General features: G+C 50.0%; 1 protein-coding gene across 1 annotated transcript; it reads left to right on the top strand.

Annotated features, from left to right (window-relative positions):
- Window positions 1-10,663: 10,663 nt before the first annotated feature.
- On the top strand, window positions 10,664-17,195 carry SSTR3 (somatostatin receptor 3). The gene is made up of 2 exons (XM_077167840.1): window positions 10,664-10,854; window positions 14,209-17,195. Exon 2 carries the CDS (start codon window positions 14,245-14,247, stop codon window positions 15,481-15,483), a length of 1,239 nt encoding a protein of 412 aa, XP_077023955.1. The 5' UTR covers window positions 10,664-10,854; window positions 14,209-14,244; the 3' UTR covers window positions 15,484-17,195.
- The last annotated feature ends 201 nt before the right edge of the window (window positions 17,196-17,396 follow it).

The following is a 17,396-nucleotide window of genomic DNA, read 5'->3' as shown; positions in this document are numbered from 1 at the left end:
TATTTATTTATTTATTTTTGTCCTTATTTTTTTACTCATCTGTACATACCCCGGATAAAGGAAGCATCAGCCACAAGGCTTTCACAATCACATGGTCACAATGTAAATGCTACATAGTTATACAATGTCTTCAAGAATCAAGGCTACTGGAACAGTTCAACAATTTCAGGTACTTACCTCCAGCCACCCCAATATACCATAAACTAAAAATGGATATCTATATAATGCCTAAGAAAACACCTCCAGGATAACCTCTTGACTCTGTTTGAAATCTCTTAGCCACTGACACTTTATTTTGTCTAATTTTTCTTTTCCCTCTTTTGGTCAAGAAGGCTTTCTCAATCCCATTCACCCTTGATAGTCATGTCTCATGTTGCCAGGGAGATTTACACCCCTGGGAGTCATGTGCCACGTAGAGAGGGGGAGGGCAGTGAGTTCACCTGCCAAGTTAGCTTAGAGAGAGAGGTCACATCTGAGCAACAAAAGAGGTTCTCTAGGGGTGACTCTTAGGCATTATTATAAATAGGCTTAGGTTCTCCTTTGCAGGAATAAGTTTCATAGGGGTGACTCCAGGACTGAGGGTGTGGCCTATTAAATTGGTTGTCCCCAATACTTGTGAGAATATCAGGAATTCCCCAGATGAGGAAGTTGACTATTTCCTCCTTTCTCCTAAGTCCATCAAGAGGATTTTGCAAATGCTTTTGTATTCTCTGCCCAAATTACTCCTGGATGTATCTGGGCATCACACTAACCTATACAAATCAACAAGATCTCATTCCCTATTCAAGATTCCATGTTATTATGGTGGGTGAGAGAATAAGCAGTGAGAGAATAAAACAGCTATTGTTTAAGCCCCTGTGAGTTGGGGTGGTTTGTTAGACAATCACTGATACTGAAACAATGACTTCTGGGTCTGGGGTTCCTGCTGTCTATTCCTTTGATCTTTCACCTCTCCTCTCAACCTTCCCTATACCTCCTTCCCCAAAGAAATATTCACTCCTGGGGACCTCTGACTCCATCCAAGCCTCATGTTGGAGTCAAGGCACTGTAGGCCCTGGGGATGGACGGGCATATCTAGGGTGGCTTCAGGAGACTTCTGAAGAGGACCTCAGAGAAGGTGAAATGAGCAATTAACCATATGATCCAAAGTCCAACTTAATTCAACTCCCATCTGTGAAACCTGTGATGCAGGCCGAGCTGCAGCAGGAGCCAGCGGTGCAAAGGAGGGTGAGGCACAGCCTTGCGCCCACCAGGGCCTCAGAGGCAGCAGGAAAGAGAGACATGTAAATAATCATAGGCTTATTTTTCACAGCTGCCATGTGGTTTGAGCCACATATTGCAGAAGTGTGTTCGGTGTAGAAACATAGAGACTTCCTGTCTCAAGGTGCCAGGGGAGAGAAGTTTTTCGTCCCGCCCCTTCATTGAAAAGCAGCTCACAACAATAAGGAGAAACAGAAACAGAAACACAAACTCCCATCTTCAAAGAAACCAGGAGACACCGGTAACCCCAAACCACACTGCCTGAGGACCGAGAGCAGATGGAGGGGTGGTAAATGATTTAACCGGTCTGGGAAAGGCAAACCAAGTGCCGCTGTCACATGGCAGGGTGGGGTGGGGGGTCTGCAGACGGAAGCGATGCCAACCAACTGGCTTTGCGAACCCCAGAGAGGCTCACAATTAAGGGACCAGGTACCACAGATGGCGAGGCTGGAGACTGAAAACAAAGGGATGGTTTGGAGGTCTGTTTAAGAAACGATTAGACCCCTAGATCCTCTCCCCTGCACTGTTGAGCTGGGCAACCACCCTTCTCTAACTCGGGCAGGAGAAATTCAACCAGAGAGCTCTGGACCCAAGAACATCAGGTACAGAGTTGGGTGGGGACGAGGCACGAGACTGATTACTGGTGGGGTGTGGTGGGGGTGGATTTGATTATGCTTCCTCTCCCCTGATGCTGGACTTAGCTACAAGGAGAGACTCAAACGCACTTGTACCCTTGGGCATGCTTTCTTGTGCTACCAACCGAAGGAAGCCTGCTGGTTCCAGGCATATAAGAGACATACAGAGCAGAGAGATTCAGCTGACCTTCAGACTGTCAGCTTAAAACAGCTCTGTCTGCCCAAGCCTGGCCCAGATCAACCCATCCCAGCTGACCCAGAGGCATGTGCATGAAATAAATTTATTGTGTGCCACAGAGATTTTTGTGGTTGTTCATTACACAGAAATATCTGACTGACTGGGGGATGAAAGTCTAATCCTGAACAGGGAGATCCCAGCCCTGTCCCTGGCCCATTCAGGAGTCCTAGCACCCAGACTGTCACTTGGGCCAGACAAGAAACTGGAGGATCTGACCACCCCAGGGAAACCTCTTACAGATGCTGGGTGTCCTTGACAAAAGCTCTAGCTGTCCCTGCAGAGATGCTCACTGTTGTGCATGTCCTGCCCTCCTACATGGAGCTTCCAGAGAGATTTTTAAAGCCTCATTCTGTAATAGAGGATGACTAGGCAGCTGAGGGAAGCTCTAATATGAAAGAGACACATCAAACAAATAGAAAAAAAGGAACTAGCAAGAAATAGAGAAAAGTAGGGAGCAGAAGACTTTAAAGAAATAATCATTGCCATCCTCTGAGAAATAAGGAAGTATATCCTCAAATATATAGAGAAAGTCATAGCAAAGGAACACTAAGAAAACAGAAGCAAGGTATTGGAAATTAAAAATAATTTTTTTTTATTAACGGAAAGAAAAAAAAATTAACACAACATTTAGAAATCATACCATTCTACATATGCACTCAGTAATTCTTATCATCACATAGATGCATGATCATCGTTTCTTAGTACATTTGCATTGGTTTAGAGGAACTAGCAACACAACAGAAAAAGATATAAAATGTTAATATAGAGAAAAGAAATAAAAGTAGTAATAATAGTAAAAAAAAACAAACAAAAACAAAACAGGATCCTTCTATATGCTGTCTACAGGAAACACATCTTAGACCCAAAGATAAATATAGGTTGAAAGTGAAAGGTTGGGAAAAGATATTTCATGCAAATAACAACCAGAAAAGAGCAGGAGTGGCTATACTAATATCCAACAAATTAGACTTTAAATGTAAAACAGTTAAAAGAGACAAAGAAGGACACTATATACTAATAAAAGGAACAATTAAACAAGAAGACATAACAATCATAAATATTTATGCACCGAACCAGAATGCCCCAAAATATGTGAGGAATACACTGCAAACACTGAAAAGGGAAATAGACACATATACCATAATAGTTGGAGACTTCAATTCCCCACTCTCATCAATGGACAGAACATCTAGACAGAGGATCAATAAAGAAATAGAGAATCTGAATATTACTATAAATGAGCTAGACTTAACAGACATTTATAGGACATTACATCCCACGACAGCAGGATACACCTTTTTTTCAAGTGCTCATGGATCATTCTCAAAGATAGACCATATGCTGGGTCACAAAGCAAGTCTTAACAAATTTAAAAAGATTGAAATCATACACAACACTTTCTCGGATCATAAAGGAATGAAGTTGGAAATCAATAATAGGTGGAGTGCCAGAAAATTCACGAATACATGGAGGCTCAACAACGCACTCTTAAACAACGAGTGGGTCAAAGAAGAAATTGCAAGAGAAATTAGTAAATACCTAGAGGCGAATGAAAATGAAAACACAACATATCAAAACTTATGGGACGCAGCAAAGGCAGTGCTAAGAGGGAAATTTATTGCCCTAAATGCCTTTATCAGAAAAGAAGAAAAGGCAAAAATGCAGGAATTAACTGTCCACTTGGAAGAACTGGAGAAAGAACAGCAAACTAATCCCAAAGCAAGCAAAAGGAAAGAAATAACAAAGATTAAAGCAGAAATAAATGAAATTGAAAACATGAAAACAATAGAGAAAATCAATAAGACCAGAAGTTGGTTCTATGAGAAAATCAATAAGATTGATGGGCCCTTAGCAAGATTGACAAAAAGAAGAAGAGAGAGGATGCAAATAAATAAGATCAGAAATGGAAGAGGAGACATAACTACTGACCTCACAGAAATAAAGGAGGTAATAACAGGATACTATGAACAACTTTACACTAATAAATACAACAATTTAGATGAAATGGACGGGTTCCTGGAAAGACATGAAAACCAACTTTGACTCAAGAAGAAATAGATGACCTCAACAAACCAATCACAAGCAAAGAGATTGAATTAGTCATTCAAAAGCTCCCTAAAAAGAAAAGTCCAGGACCAGACGGCTTCACATGTGAATTCTATCAAACATTCCAGAAAGAATTAGTACCAACTCTCCTCAAACTCTTCAAAATAATCGAAGTGGAGGGAAAACTACCTAATTCATTCTATGAAGCCAACATCACCCTCATACCAAAACCAGGCAAAGATATTACAAAAAAAGAAAACTATAGACCAATCTCTCTAATGAATATAGATGCAAAAATCCTCAATAAAATTCTAGCAAATCGTATCCAACAACACATTAAAAGAATTATACATCATGACCAAGTAGGATTCATCCCAGGTATGCAAGGATGGTTCAACATAAGAAAATCAATTAATGTAATACACCACATCAACAAATCAAAGCAGAAAAATCACATGATCATCTCAATTGATGCAGAGAAGGCATTTGACAAGATTCAACATCCTTTCCTGTTGAAAACACTTCAAAAGATAGGAATACAAGGGAACTTCCTTAAAATGATAGAGGGAATATATGAAAAACCCACAGCTAATATCATCCTCAATGGGGAAAAATTGAAAACTTTCCCCCTAAGATCAGGAACAAGACAAGGATGTCCACTATCACCATTATTATTCAACATTGTGTTGGAAGTTCTAGCCAAAGCAATTAGACAAGAAAAAGAAATAAAAATAATTTGACCAAAAATTTTAAAAATGTTTGAAGGGGATTGAAAGACAAAAAAAAAAAAACAACAAAAAACAAAAAACAAAATACTAAATTCCCGGAAAGCAGAACAAAAAGTTAAGGGTGGACAAAAAGAAAAGTAAAGGATGAATCCAAGAGACCCAACAGTCAACTAATAAGAATTCTAGAAGGAAATAATTGAAAAATATTTTCCAGAACTGAAGAACAGAAATCTGTGGTTTAAAACAAACCACGCGGTGCCCAAAACAACACATGCAAAAAGACCCAACCATAGCACACTGTTGTGAAATATCAGAAATTCAGGGGTAAACCAAATATCCTAGAAGCTTCAAAAATTAAGAAAAATAGTTACCTAAAGATATTTACAATGGATTTGGAATAAAAATAACATTGGATCTCTCAGCAGAAACCTAGAAATTGAGTCAAATAGATTCTTAACCTAGAATTCTATACCCAGCTAGGCTATCAGCAGTGTGAGAGGAGAATTAACTATGTTTAAATGTGCATGCTTTCTTGGGAAGCTGCTGGAGTATGCACTCCACCAAAATTAGGGAGTAAATCATCAAATGGCAAGACTTGGGATCTAGAAAACAATCTAACACAAGAAAAAGCCGAAGGGAATCCCAGGTACAATGGTGAACAGAGCACGCCAAATGTCAGCTTTGCTAAGCTATGGAGCAGCCAGTCATGATTGGGGGAGAAGTTCAGGGGTCTCCATGAAAAACTGTCACCAAGGCTGGACTCTGGAAATCCTATTGTGAGGTTTCTATGAAGCTGTAGGATGTGAGAGCGCTTAGTGCAAGCAAACTAAGATATTCAAAGAAAACAAAGCAAATTAAAACATGAGGCAAATATCAACTCCTGTCTGAGCAGGAGATAATATTCGCATTGAATTGATAATAAAAACACTGAATATGCATTTAACACAAAATTATACTCTGTTGAGACGATGGGGAGAAGGGAAGAGAGCATGTAAGAAATCGAAAACCCTCATCTCCCTCATCTCCCATAATAGAAGTCAGTAGATAATGTGCAAAATTGGCGAATTAGGAGACAGAAGGATAAACATGGTATTTAGAATGATGGAGGCAACTATATAGAGAAATAGCTAAGAGGGTGGAACTGCCTCTGGGACAAGGTGTGGGCCAGAACATCTTTTTTCTTGTTATGTGTCTTTTTTAGAACTTTGAATTTACTTGAAAATAGTAGTTTTACAAAAATAAAACAAGATTTAAAATAATTGCATTGCAGATAAAAAGGAAGCCCAAAGGAGGGAGTGCCTAGGAATAGGAGGGCTTCAGGGAAGCTTCCCAGAGCAGGTGTTGCCTAAATCTGTTGAAGGGTAAACACAGGGACCTTGGGCCCATCCTGTGCAAAGGGCCTTAGGTGGGTGTGTAAGGTTCAGAGTAAAGGCCATGATGCTTTAGAATGAGAGGAGAAGCAGGCAGAAAACAAGTTACACGGGGCCCTTAGGCCATGGTAGGGACTGTTCATTCTATGAACAATCATGGTCATTGGAGGGTTTCATGATTTATGGTTTTAACAGACTCACCTTTTTTTTTTTTGCATGGGCCAGGCACTGGGAATCAAACCCGGGTCTCCGGCATCACAGACGAGAATTCTGCCACTGAGTCACCGTTGCACCACCTAACAGACTCACTTTTGATGCTGAGCAGGAAGTGAGGACAGAAGCAAAAGGCCCAGGAGGGAGGCTGTGGGTGAAGAGCAGTAGCCAGGTTAGAGAGATGAGAGTTCAAGGCAGAGACAGTAAGCCTGGGTGCTGGAAGGGAGGAGCTGACAGCCATTTCCTTCCCGTAACCTTCTCTAGAATCTCTGGGTCTAGGAAGGAAGGTGGAGCTTGAAACTGAAGTTCAGAGTGCCAAAGGGGCTTCATAAGCACATATTGCTTGATAATGACAGAGCTGGGGCTCCAACTGAGATGCCTCTTCTCTCAACCCATCTCCCCTCAACCGCGGAAGCTGAGGTGAGGTGAGAATCATGCTAACATATATCCTCCTCCGTGTTCCTGGGAACTGCTGCTGTGTAAATGCATTAACTCATTCCATTGTCATAGCAACCCTACGAAGTAGATGCTGCTGATGAGGGATTGCGGCTCAGAGAAGTTAAATCACTTACCCAAGGTCACACAGCCAATAAGTAGCAAAGTCAAGATTCAAATCCAGTAGGAGCCAGCAGGGACTATTGAACCAAGGGGATTGCCTTGATGGGGACTCCAGTGACAAAGCCCTAGGCGCTAGGCTGGGAAAGGGTTTCGGTTCATCTCATAATTTTAAAGGACAGACCTCAGCCTCAGTTGTTGGATTAGGCACTGTGGAGGGAGAGGAGTGAGGAGTGTGCTCTGTCTTGGCTCTCAGCCTGGTTTAAGGAGACTGGGTCCTGCTCTTGGAAAGTCACTCATCTATTGGTAGACATACAGTCGCTGGCCTCAGGGAACCGTCTAGTTGGAAGGCGGAGACAGGGCCCTAGTTCTGAGGAGGCCAGGGTCTGTTGGGGAAGATACAGCATTGTCCTGTCTAGCAGGGAGGTGGGCCAGGCAGGCCCCCCTCCAGGATACCAGGCAAGCATGATGGCAGTGAGGCACCGTGTTCAGGCCTGAGGCCAAGGGCTCTGGTGCTTCAAATCAGAGGCCTGGCTCATCAAGTTCAGGCGGGATGGGGCTGCCCCGTAGCTCCCAAACACCCCGAGACCAGCAACCTCCTCTCCCAGAGTGACAAAATGTGGAGTTGCCCTTCATCTCCACACTGCCACCCTTACGGGGAGAGGCTGGGCAGGGCCCCCAGGTCACTTCTATGCGAGGAAGCCCCTGTGGAGGGCGTCTCTGACTCTGCCCCCTCCCCCACTGCCATCACTCTGCTGTTAACCATCCATCCATCCCCTTCGTATCCTCGAATGGGCATCAAGCACCTACTGTGTGCCAGGCTTGGGGACCCTGTGGCAAGAGGACTTGGCACAGTCTGCCCTTTGGAGCTTACTGCCCAGCACAGCAGACAAACCCCACCCCTGACCTGATGAGCACATGGATTGGAGGCCAGGATGGGGGTGGGCCTGGGGCTCTGGGAAGTCTTGGGGTAGGGCCTACCTAATCCAGGCAGGGAAGGCTTCCAGGAGGAGGTAAATGCTTGGATGAGACCTGAAGGAGGCCTTTCTCATACACATGGGGGTGAGGCATTTGCATGGTTCTCGCTCACCTCCTCAGAGAGGCCTTCCTTGATAACCCATCTAAAACGGCTCCCACCCCTCTCTCCTTCCTTGCTTTTACCTCCTTTCCTGGCACTGAGATTGTAGTATGTATATATTTGTGATTGTTTATTGCCTGTCTCCCCTAGTGTGAGTCCTAAGAAGCAGGAGCTTCTCTTGTTCACCACTTTATCCCCAGAGCCTGGAAGACCAGGAGGTCCACGTTGGCCATGCCCTCTATGACCAGAGAGTACGGCTGGCTAGATGAACAGGTGAATGAACGAGGCTGGGTGTGCCTGGAACACAGGTTGGTGGGGGAAACCGGCTGGGGCAGGAGGCAGGACTCAAATGGTACAAAGCCTGGTGGGGCTGCAGGGGGCGTTTTATTTGGAGCATGATGAAAAGCCATGGGAGGGCCTTGGGCAAGGGTTGGGGTGGGGGCACAGTCCCACAAATCCCTCCCCCGACCCTGAGAACCAGGTCCCGGAGCCCAGCATGTTGAAGCTGCCTTGGAGTCCACCTAGATTTCCTGCCGTGTACAGATGGGGAGACTGAGGCCTGTAGAAGGGCCTACCTGGGTTACCTGGTAAGTGGAGGGACAGCATCAAGAGGCCAGGTGGCTCCAGGTGTGTTTCCAATCCTACTGTGTGCTGCAGCAGCCAGAATAGCACCTCTCGAAAAAGTGGGTCCTGGTTCTCTGAGGGCCTACTGTGTGCCAGCCCTGGGGACTTGGAATGAAGTAGACCCAGCCCTGGTCCAAGGAATGGGCTACTATGGAAAGAGGCCTGATGGGCCTGGCACATAGTAGGTGCTCAATTGAAATTCATTTCTTTCTTCTCTTCCTCCTTCTCTTCTCGATTACTCCCCTTGCCCTCCACAAGCAGGGGCAGCTCTCTCAGGGTCGGGGTGAGAGCCCACCGTTGGAAAGATGCTGTGCAGCTTCTCCACTTGCTGGCTGGGCCTTCTGAGTAAACTTCTTCCCCTTTCTGGGCTCGAGGTTCTGTAAAGGTGATGGTTGCAAAGAAGCTGGCACATGTGGAGGGTTTCATAGGAAACAGCTGTAATTCGCAATGAATTGATCCTTGAGTGCTTTTAAATGCTTGTGTTGAGAGAGGAGCTTAGAGAAGGCCTAGTCCAACTTTCCCACCCTTCAGTTGAGGAAACTGAGGCCCAGAGAGGGGACGCCTCTTCCACGGTCATTTAGCTGGCCAGTTCAAGCTGGGACACAGTGCTCAGAGGCAGCTAGGCCTGTACTCAGGCCCCAGGGTAGGGAATCTTAGACCGGGGGTCTGCAAACTAGGACCCTGGGCCAAACACTGCCTGTTTCTGTACAGCCTGTGAGAAGGAAAGGCTTTTACAGGTGGGTGCTGCTAATGCACTTGATGATAGGAAACATGGATTTTTGAACCTCAGTTAAGCAAAGTGTTATTTCTCGCAAAGTAATTCCTTTCTTTTTAGATCAATAAATTCTTATTATTATTATTATATTTTGAATTTTGTTGGTTAAAAAACTGCAGAGATTTGTTTTTTCTATATATAGTATCTTTGATTTTGCCTCTTGACTTTCAAAGCCTAGAATATTTAGTTTTGACCTTGTCCTTCCACTCTTCACCCTGCCCAGGGGTCCCCAGATACAGGCCCCTCTGGGCTTGAAATCCCAGGGCTAATAAGCTCCCTGCCCCGCCCCCACCCTCCTTCATCAGGCTGCACCACAGGGCTGCAGACTCCCCGCTCAGTGCTCCCCAGCCCTCCTCTTGGTACCTCCCAGCCCCACTCTGGGCCTTGCCTCAGGACACAGCTGTCACCCCAGGGGACCTGTGCCACCATCCACCGTGGCCTGGGGGATGATTCTCCGCAGCTCCCGGCCTCCACCCCAGTCCCACTCGCCTCTCCAACTCCTTGCAGGAGCCAAGGCCAGCGTGGGTGGCTGAAATCTCCCCGGTAACGGGGCTTGCCCCCCCACTCCTCCCTCTTCCGTCCTCCTCCCCTAACCGGCCATCCCTCCTCCTCGCTCACCCTGCACCTGCTCTCCGGCCCCTACGCCCCTCCCCCGGCCCCTCCCGACCCCCCACTCCTGCTCCCTCCTTCACGGGCGCTCCATGTCACCATCTGTAGCACAATCCTTCTCTGTCACTCTGCCTGCCACCCCCTCGCTCTCCTTCCTCCTCCTTTGCTCTCTATTCCTGCCTCTCTGCACTGCTCCCTCTCGCCCCTTCTCTAGCTCTCCTCTTTCCTCCTCCTTTTCTTCTCCCTGTCACGTATCCCTCATCACTCCCCCTCATTCTGGCTTTCCACCTACACGCTGTCTCTCTCCCTCCAACCTCCGACTGACCCTCCCCCCTTTCCCTGCAGTTCTTACAGTCTCCTGTTCCCCTTTTCTTTTCTTCACTTCAGGAAGCTTCTCCCTCCACCCCCACCCCGACTCCTGCCTGCCTCCCCCCATCTGTGCCCCTGCCCCCCCCTCAGGATGTGTCCTGGAGATGGGGGGTGACGTACTGGGCGCCGGTGGGAAGTCGGGGCCGGAGACCAGATGGGAGAGGCTCTGTGGGCAGACATGGCCGTGGCGGGCCTAGGAGGGGGCCAGACCCACAAATGATCTAGAAGTGGGCGCTGCGTGGGGACCCCAGTTAAGGGGTGCTGTGGGTGCACCCAGGGCCTGGGCAGGAAGAGGGGGCAGCCGAATGAGAACCGGCCTGGCGGCAAGGAGGGCAGCCCTCACCCCATGGGCAGGTAAGGAGGCTGGGGCCCTGGAGGAGGCCTGGAGGGTGGGGTGCTGGAGCTGTCCTCTGCCCACAATGAAGCTGGGGGATGTGAGAAGGTAGGGATGCCCAGGGAGGGAGGAGAGCTGAGGATCTCATGCCACATTCTAGTATCTTGGAATCCTAGAACAGCAGAATTTCAGAGGTGGAAGAAACCAGACCCATCATGTCATTTGGCCTCCTTAGCTCACGTGCCAGCTTTCCTGCTCACCCGGCCATGCTGGGCAGTGTCCTCACTAACTCTCATTTAATCCTTACAACAACCCTGGGAAGGCTGTCTTCATGCTAATAGAAAACTGAGGCCCAGAGAGGGGAAGTGAGTTGCCCAAGGTCACACAGCAATACAGCATCATCACTCCATGGCAGAGCCCAAGTCCCCAGCCTGGAGTCTGCAGGGTGTGTTCATAGGGGTCTGAACCTAGGCCTGGGGTGGGAATGAGCCAGCTGGCACTGGCACCAATTGGGGAAGGCCCAGGGGCGCACAGCGCAAGCATAATGCAGAGACACCCAGGGGGGCCTCAGCCCGGCATTGTCCAGGCCTGACCCAGTCCTTGATTCTTCTCCCTCTGAGGCCATTAGAGAGGAGATACCGAGGGCTGAGGAGCAGACAGACTTGGGTTCAAATTCTGGCTTCCCACTCTCTAGCTGGGTAGACTTGTGCAGGTTACTTCACCTTTCCAAACCTCTACTTCCTCCTTTCTATAAATCTCCCTCCTGGGCTTCATGGGGGATTTCATAATATGAGTTTGAGGTCTCTGTCCAGGAACCATGTCCCACCTCAGAGCTCCACTTGCTGACCCACTTGTCTCTGTCTGCATTAGCAGATCTGCTGGAGGCTGTGTTAGCTGCCCGGGTTAAGTAAATAAATTATTTGGGGTCCCTGCACCCAAGAGCCTGCATTCTAGAAGAGTGGGGCTGGGGATCAGACTTAAATGGACATAGACTGGGGCATCTGGCATCCCTGGTGGGGGCGGGGGCCAGAGCATCCGGAATTGTTGTGGGGCTTAGGGCCGCCTCTCACCCTCTCTGGGCTCTTGTCTTCCCTGGAACAGTCCTCACAGGAGTCTGGCCCCAGCTCTTCAGCAAGTTGGTCCCCAAAGATAAACCAGACATAGAAGCAAAGTCCCTCCTCTCCAAGAAGAAACTAGATCATGCACAGGATTCCAGCTCCTTAAAGAAAAGGCAGCACCTAAATTGCAGGTCTGGCTTACGTGGGTAGAAAGCTATAATTTCCCTGCTTCTGGCACCCAGCCTGTTCAACTGTTCATCAACAGAGGAGATGGGTCTCGATGAGGATGGAGGCAGGGAGACTTTGAGGGAGCTAGGGGTTTGGGGGCAGGGGGCATTTCATCTCTCAATACAAAGGGAGGGTCTGGCTGGTCGTGCTGTGCTTCTGCCAGGCCAGGCTTTTTTGTATGCTAGTGCGTGTGCTGGTGCATGCAGGGGTACATTTGTGTGCCGGCAGGAGTTGGAGCTGGGGTTTCCCCAGGGAAAAAGGTCCTGAAGCTTGAAGATCTCCCACCTCACTGCTTCTCTTGGGAGTCTGGCACTCCCTTCCCCTAGCCCTGGGTTGTAATGGCTGACCCTTGGGGGTGCTATGACAATGACTGGCATAGAGGGTGGCCAGGTGAATGGGTGACGTAAGCGCCTACCAGCTGAGGAAGCTTGTCTGATTGCAGCATTCTGGAATTCTGACATTCCCCAATTCAATGCCACTGAATCCAAAATTCTAGGTCTCAGTCTCATCAAGGAATTGCAGGCCCAGTGTGGAGCAGAAGGAAGATACTGGAGCTGAAGCTTCTTTCTCCTTCAAAGCTTCCTGCTCAAGAGGGGACTGGACTGTAGGTGGTGGTGGTGGGGTCATTAGGAAGAAGAGATGGAGGAGAAGTTTGTGGCCCCAGAGGAGGCTTCTAGTTGGGACACCAAGCCAGCAAGTTCTACAGAAGGAGGTTGGCAAATCTCCAGGGTATGGCCTTTGTCAGAGGTGCCTGAAGTTCCACTCATAGCAATTCAGTTCTTCTTTGGGTTAAATAGTGTCCTCTCTAGTCCCTCTTTGATTCAGCTGATGCCACAAAACCCACTTATAGAGAGTTTGTGCTGTGTGTGAGACAGCGGGGAAAAAAGGTTCAAAGCTGAAGAAGAGAGGGTCTCCACGCTTAAGGAGCCTAAAGTTTAGCAGGGAGGCCAGGGAAAGTCCCAGCTACTTAGAATTCATGGGTGCTGTGATGAGAAAGATGCTAACAGAGTAAATGGAAATGCTAGTTTCCACTGTGTCTGAAGAGTGAGCTCTTACTCATGTGTCAAGAGCCATCTGCAATGTCCTCTTCTCTGGGAAACCTCCCCCCCAAGGCCCGGAGGGTAGCAGCCATCCTTGGGTTTGCTTTCACGGCAGTCCATCTGGTATATTAGAAATCCCTCTATCACAAATCAGACTCTGGGGGAGAGGGAGCCTCAGCTGCCTACTCAGGAGGTTCACAGCAACCTGGCGTGGCCTTTGCCTCCAACGGAAGTGGGGTCAGTGGCATTGGCTGGGATAAAGAGCTGCCCACGGGCTCTGACTTCCGGGGAATGTGACATGTAGGAGCCTGTGATTCCTAATACCACCAGGAATCTGAGGAATATATTGAAAAGACACAGAAACGTTAAACTTTCCCCCCAAATCTTGGGAATCCATGAATCCTCTGACATTCACTTAGGGACCTGGTTCAAGATTAAGGGTCTGTGATATGAAACTGCGTTTTTCAAATTTGAGGGCTGAAACCTGTTGGTGGCTAATGCAGTCATGTCATGGTCCCTGTCAGCTGGGGCATCATATGTGAAAGGGCAACTGTTGTAGTTGTTGTTGTTTGGGTAGGTATTGTTTTTTGAAACAATCTGACTTCATTGGCCTGCAATGTAAAATGCATTTCTTACATTGGGCGTTGGGGCAGAAAAAAAAAATTGAAAAGCACTGGTATGGAGGAGAGGGCATAGATCATCACTATTTAGTTGCATGATTCCTTTTTTAGCATTTAGGGACCCCTACTGTGTGCTCAGGCCAGGGGACACTGAAGACATAGTGCTGGCGCTGGCTTCTTGGAGCCAGGAAGGCCCATGTTGTGCTCCACACCTGCGCTGTGCCACAGAAGAGGGTTGCATCACCTCTTGGAGATTCAGTTTCCTCATCTGAGAAATGGGGAGAACGCAACCCCATGCATTCTCTGGGCTGGGCAGAGTAAATGAGATGGTGCGTGTCAGCCTCTCCAAGTTCAGTGTAGAGGGGTGGGGGCAGCCGAGGGTCGGGGGCCACCCTCCACTATGACTGGACCTTGTCCTCTTCCCCCAGGCTGATAGCCAGCTGCTGGCTGCCCTGTCCTTGGCCATGGACACCCCTGGCTACCCTGCACTGGGCCCCACGACCTCGGGACCCGGGAATGCCTCCTCGGCCTGGCCCCCAGCTGCCACCCTGGGCAACGTGTCAGCAGGCCCGAGCCCGGCCGGGCTGGCAGTCAGCGGCGTGCTGATCCCACTGGTCTACCTGGTGGTGTGCGTGGTTGGCCTGCTGGGCAACTCGCTGGTCATCTACGTGGTCCTGCGGCATGCGGGCAGCCCATCAGTCACCAACGTCTACATCCTCAACCTGGCATTGGCCGATGAGCTCTTCATGCTGGGGCTGCCCTTCCTGGCTGCCCAGAACGCCCTGTCCTACTGGCCCTTCGGCTCCCTCATGTGCCGCCTGGTCATGGCTGTGGACGGCATCAACCAGTTCACCAGCATCTTCTGCCTCACCGTCATGAGCGTGGACCGCTACCTGGCGGTGGTGCACCCCACGCGCTCGGCCCGCTGGCGCACAGCGCCGGTGGCCCGCACGGTCAGTGCAGCCGTGTGGGTGGCCTCGGCCGTGGTGGTGCTGCCTGTGGTGGTCTTCTCAGGGGTGCCCCGTGGCATGAGCACCTGCCACATGCAGTGGCCCGAGCCAGCGGCCGCCTGGCGGGCCGGCTTCATCATCTACACGGCCGCCCTAGGCTTCTTTGGGCCACTGCTGGTCATCTGCCTTTGCTACCTGCTTATCCTGGTCAAGGTGCGCTCGGCCGGACGGCGGGTGCGGGCACCCTCGTGCCAGCGGCGGCGGCGCTCCGAGCGCAGGGTCACACGCATGGTGGTGGCCGTGGTGGCGCTCTTTGTCCTCTGCTGGATGCCCTTCTATGTGCTCAACATTGTCAACGTGGTGTGCCCGCTGCCCGAGGAACCTGCCTTCTTTGGGCTCTACTTCCTGGTGGTGGCGCTGCCCTATGCCAACAGCTGTGCCAACCCCATCCTCTATGGCTTCCTCTCCTACCGCTTCAAGCAGGGCTTCCGCAGGGTCCTGCTAAGGCCTTCCCGCCGCGTGCGCAGCCAGGAGCCCACTGCGGGGCCTCCAGAGAAGACGGAGGAGGAAGAGGAGGAGGAGGCCGGGGAGGAGGGCAAGGAGATGAATGGCCGGGTCAGCCAGATCACACAGCCTGGCACCAGTGGGCAGGAGCAGCCGCTTAGCAGTGCGGTGGGGAAGGAGCAGAAGTTTCTACCCCAGGAGCCCTCAGCTGGGGAAAAATCCAGCACGCTGCACATCAGCTACCTGTAGGCCTGGGGAGGGCTGGCATGGTCCCAGGAAGACACAGTGGGAGTGGGTGTGGCCAGGGCAGGCCACCCGAGGGGCCAGAGGCCCAGGCTCCGATCCCAGTGCTGCTGGGACTTGCTGTGTGACCGTGGCTGGGTCTTTTTCCCTCTCTGGGCCTTGTTTCCTCCAAAGTGACTCAGGGATGAGGGTAATTACCTGGATGAGCTCTGACAGAGGAGAGGTCTTTATGGGGGAGTGGGGTGGCATGGTTGCTGGGCTGATCTTTCTGCGTGAGGCCCAGGTGAAGGGGACGGGTGCAGGCTGCCTTGACCCCACTCTCAGAGACTTGGAGCAGCCTTGGGGATTGGCCTGAATCTTGGCCCTCAGAGGGATAAACCAAGGTTTGAATTTCCTGGGCTCAGAGTCAGGAATGTGAGGAAGCTGGGGGCTGGACTGGGGCCCAAAGGGAAGGAAGTCTTACCTGGGGAGAAGGAAAGGGTGGAACTGAACTGCTCAGGCCCAAGCCCAGCTCTGCCTGGCTGGATGTGTGGACTTGTGCCGCTCTGCTCCCCTCTGGGCCTGCTGGACTACCCAATAACCTCCAAGTCCCCTCATACAGACCATCAGTGCTGGGGTGCTGGTGGTCCTGGATGTGTCGACCAGAGGTGGCTTGTCCAGGAAGCTAATTAGTTGAGCTTCAGAGCCTCTTACCATAGGTAATTACACCTAATTTTGCACTCGTAATTTTGTATTCCTTTTCTTAAAGAGGGACCTCACTTGTATAAGATTAGACCGACACAAAGCCTAGCTCAGGCCTTGATGAAGGCAGCTGCCCTATTCCCCAAAGAAGTTCATTTGGGGAAAGGAGCCAGGATCCCCAAGTCTTTGAGGGCTCTAGGAGTCTCCTCATAGGAGGGACCAGCCATGCTCCCCAATCCTCTTTGACACCCCACCCCCACCCCATCCCCACTGGAGACCAAGGCAGGAACCAAGTCTCCAGAGATAACCCCTTGAAGCTGCAATGAGGCTAGCCCTGGGGAGGGGGTGCTTCTAGCTAAATTCCTCTGCACCCTACCCCAACTCCTAACCCCCTTCAAAGAAGGCAGATGGTCCTCAGGGAAAGCATGGGAGCCAGGAGCTGGGAGTCCTGGATCTTCAGTCCACCTCATGATGCTCAGCTAGCCTTAACCTCTGTGGGCCTCAGTTTCCCATGAGAAAATGAGGTGGGTTTTCCCAGCTTGCCTGCCTTGCCTCCTGGAATTTGGGGAGGAAAATAGATTGAGTCATGCTGGGTGAACAGCCAAGCTCACCGCAGTGGATGGGGAGGGGTATATCAAACTATAAAGTGGAGGGGACCCCACCCCAGCTTGGCCTACCTCCCTCTCTCTTTCATCAAATGGGCCTCTATAGCTCAGGCCCCCCGGGGTCACTGCAGGTCAGGAGGAACAAAGCGTTAGGGGTCAGAGGCCAAGAAACAGAGAGGCAGGGCGGAAAGAAGTCCCGTTCCTCAGGGGAAAAGGAAGTTCATAAAACCAGACCGTGGTATGGAAATTGGATGAGAAACCCATCCTTGAGGCTTGGTCTTGGATAACCCAGATGAGGAGCCGAGGAGGCCGAGGGTGAGGGGACAGCCCACCCCCAATCCCGCCCCCTGCGTTCCTGGCCCCTGTGACAGGTGAACAATGTTCTGCAAGTGGGGCTGGGGAAGGCGGGGAAATCCTTTGCTGCTTCTGTCAATAAAGATGGTGACACATGGCAACTCAGCTGTGGCCTGGGCCAACCCATCCTGGGACACTGTGTGTCTGGATGGAGGAATGTGTGGGTGCATGGGCGTGCATGCACACGTGGCATCTGCCTCTATCAGGACACTCCCTCTCTGTCCATCTCTCAGCTAGCATGCCCTGGCATCTAGGTGTGGGTCTTCCAGGGGACAGGGA

This window comes from Tamandua tetradactyla, chromosome 7 (assembly GCF_023851605.1).
Source record: "Tamandua tetradactyla isolate mTamTet1 chromosome 7, mTamTet1.pri, whole genome shotgun sequence".
Classification (NCBI taxonomy): domain Eukaryota; kingdom Metazoa; phylum Chordata; class Mammalia; order Pilosa; family Myrmecophagidae; genus Tamandua; species Tamandua tetradactyla.
The sequence above is the reverse complement of the archived record's forward strand: the minus strand, read 5'-3'. Positions and strand labels throughout refer to the sequence as shown.

Coding starts and splice junctions, on each gene's coding strand:
- SSTR3 (XM_077167840.1), top strand. CDS start 14,245: ATGGACACCCCTGGCTACCCTGCACTGGGCCCCACGACCTCGGGACCC.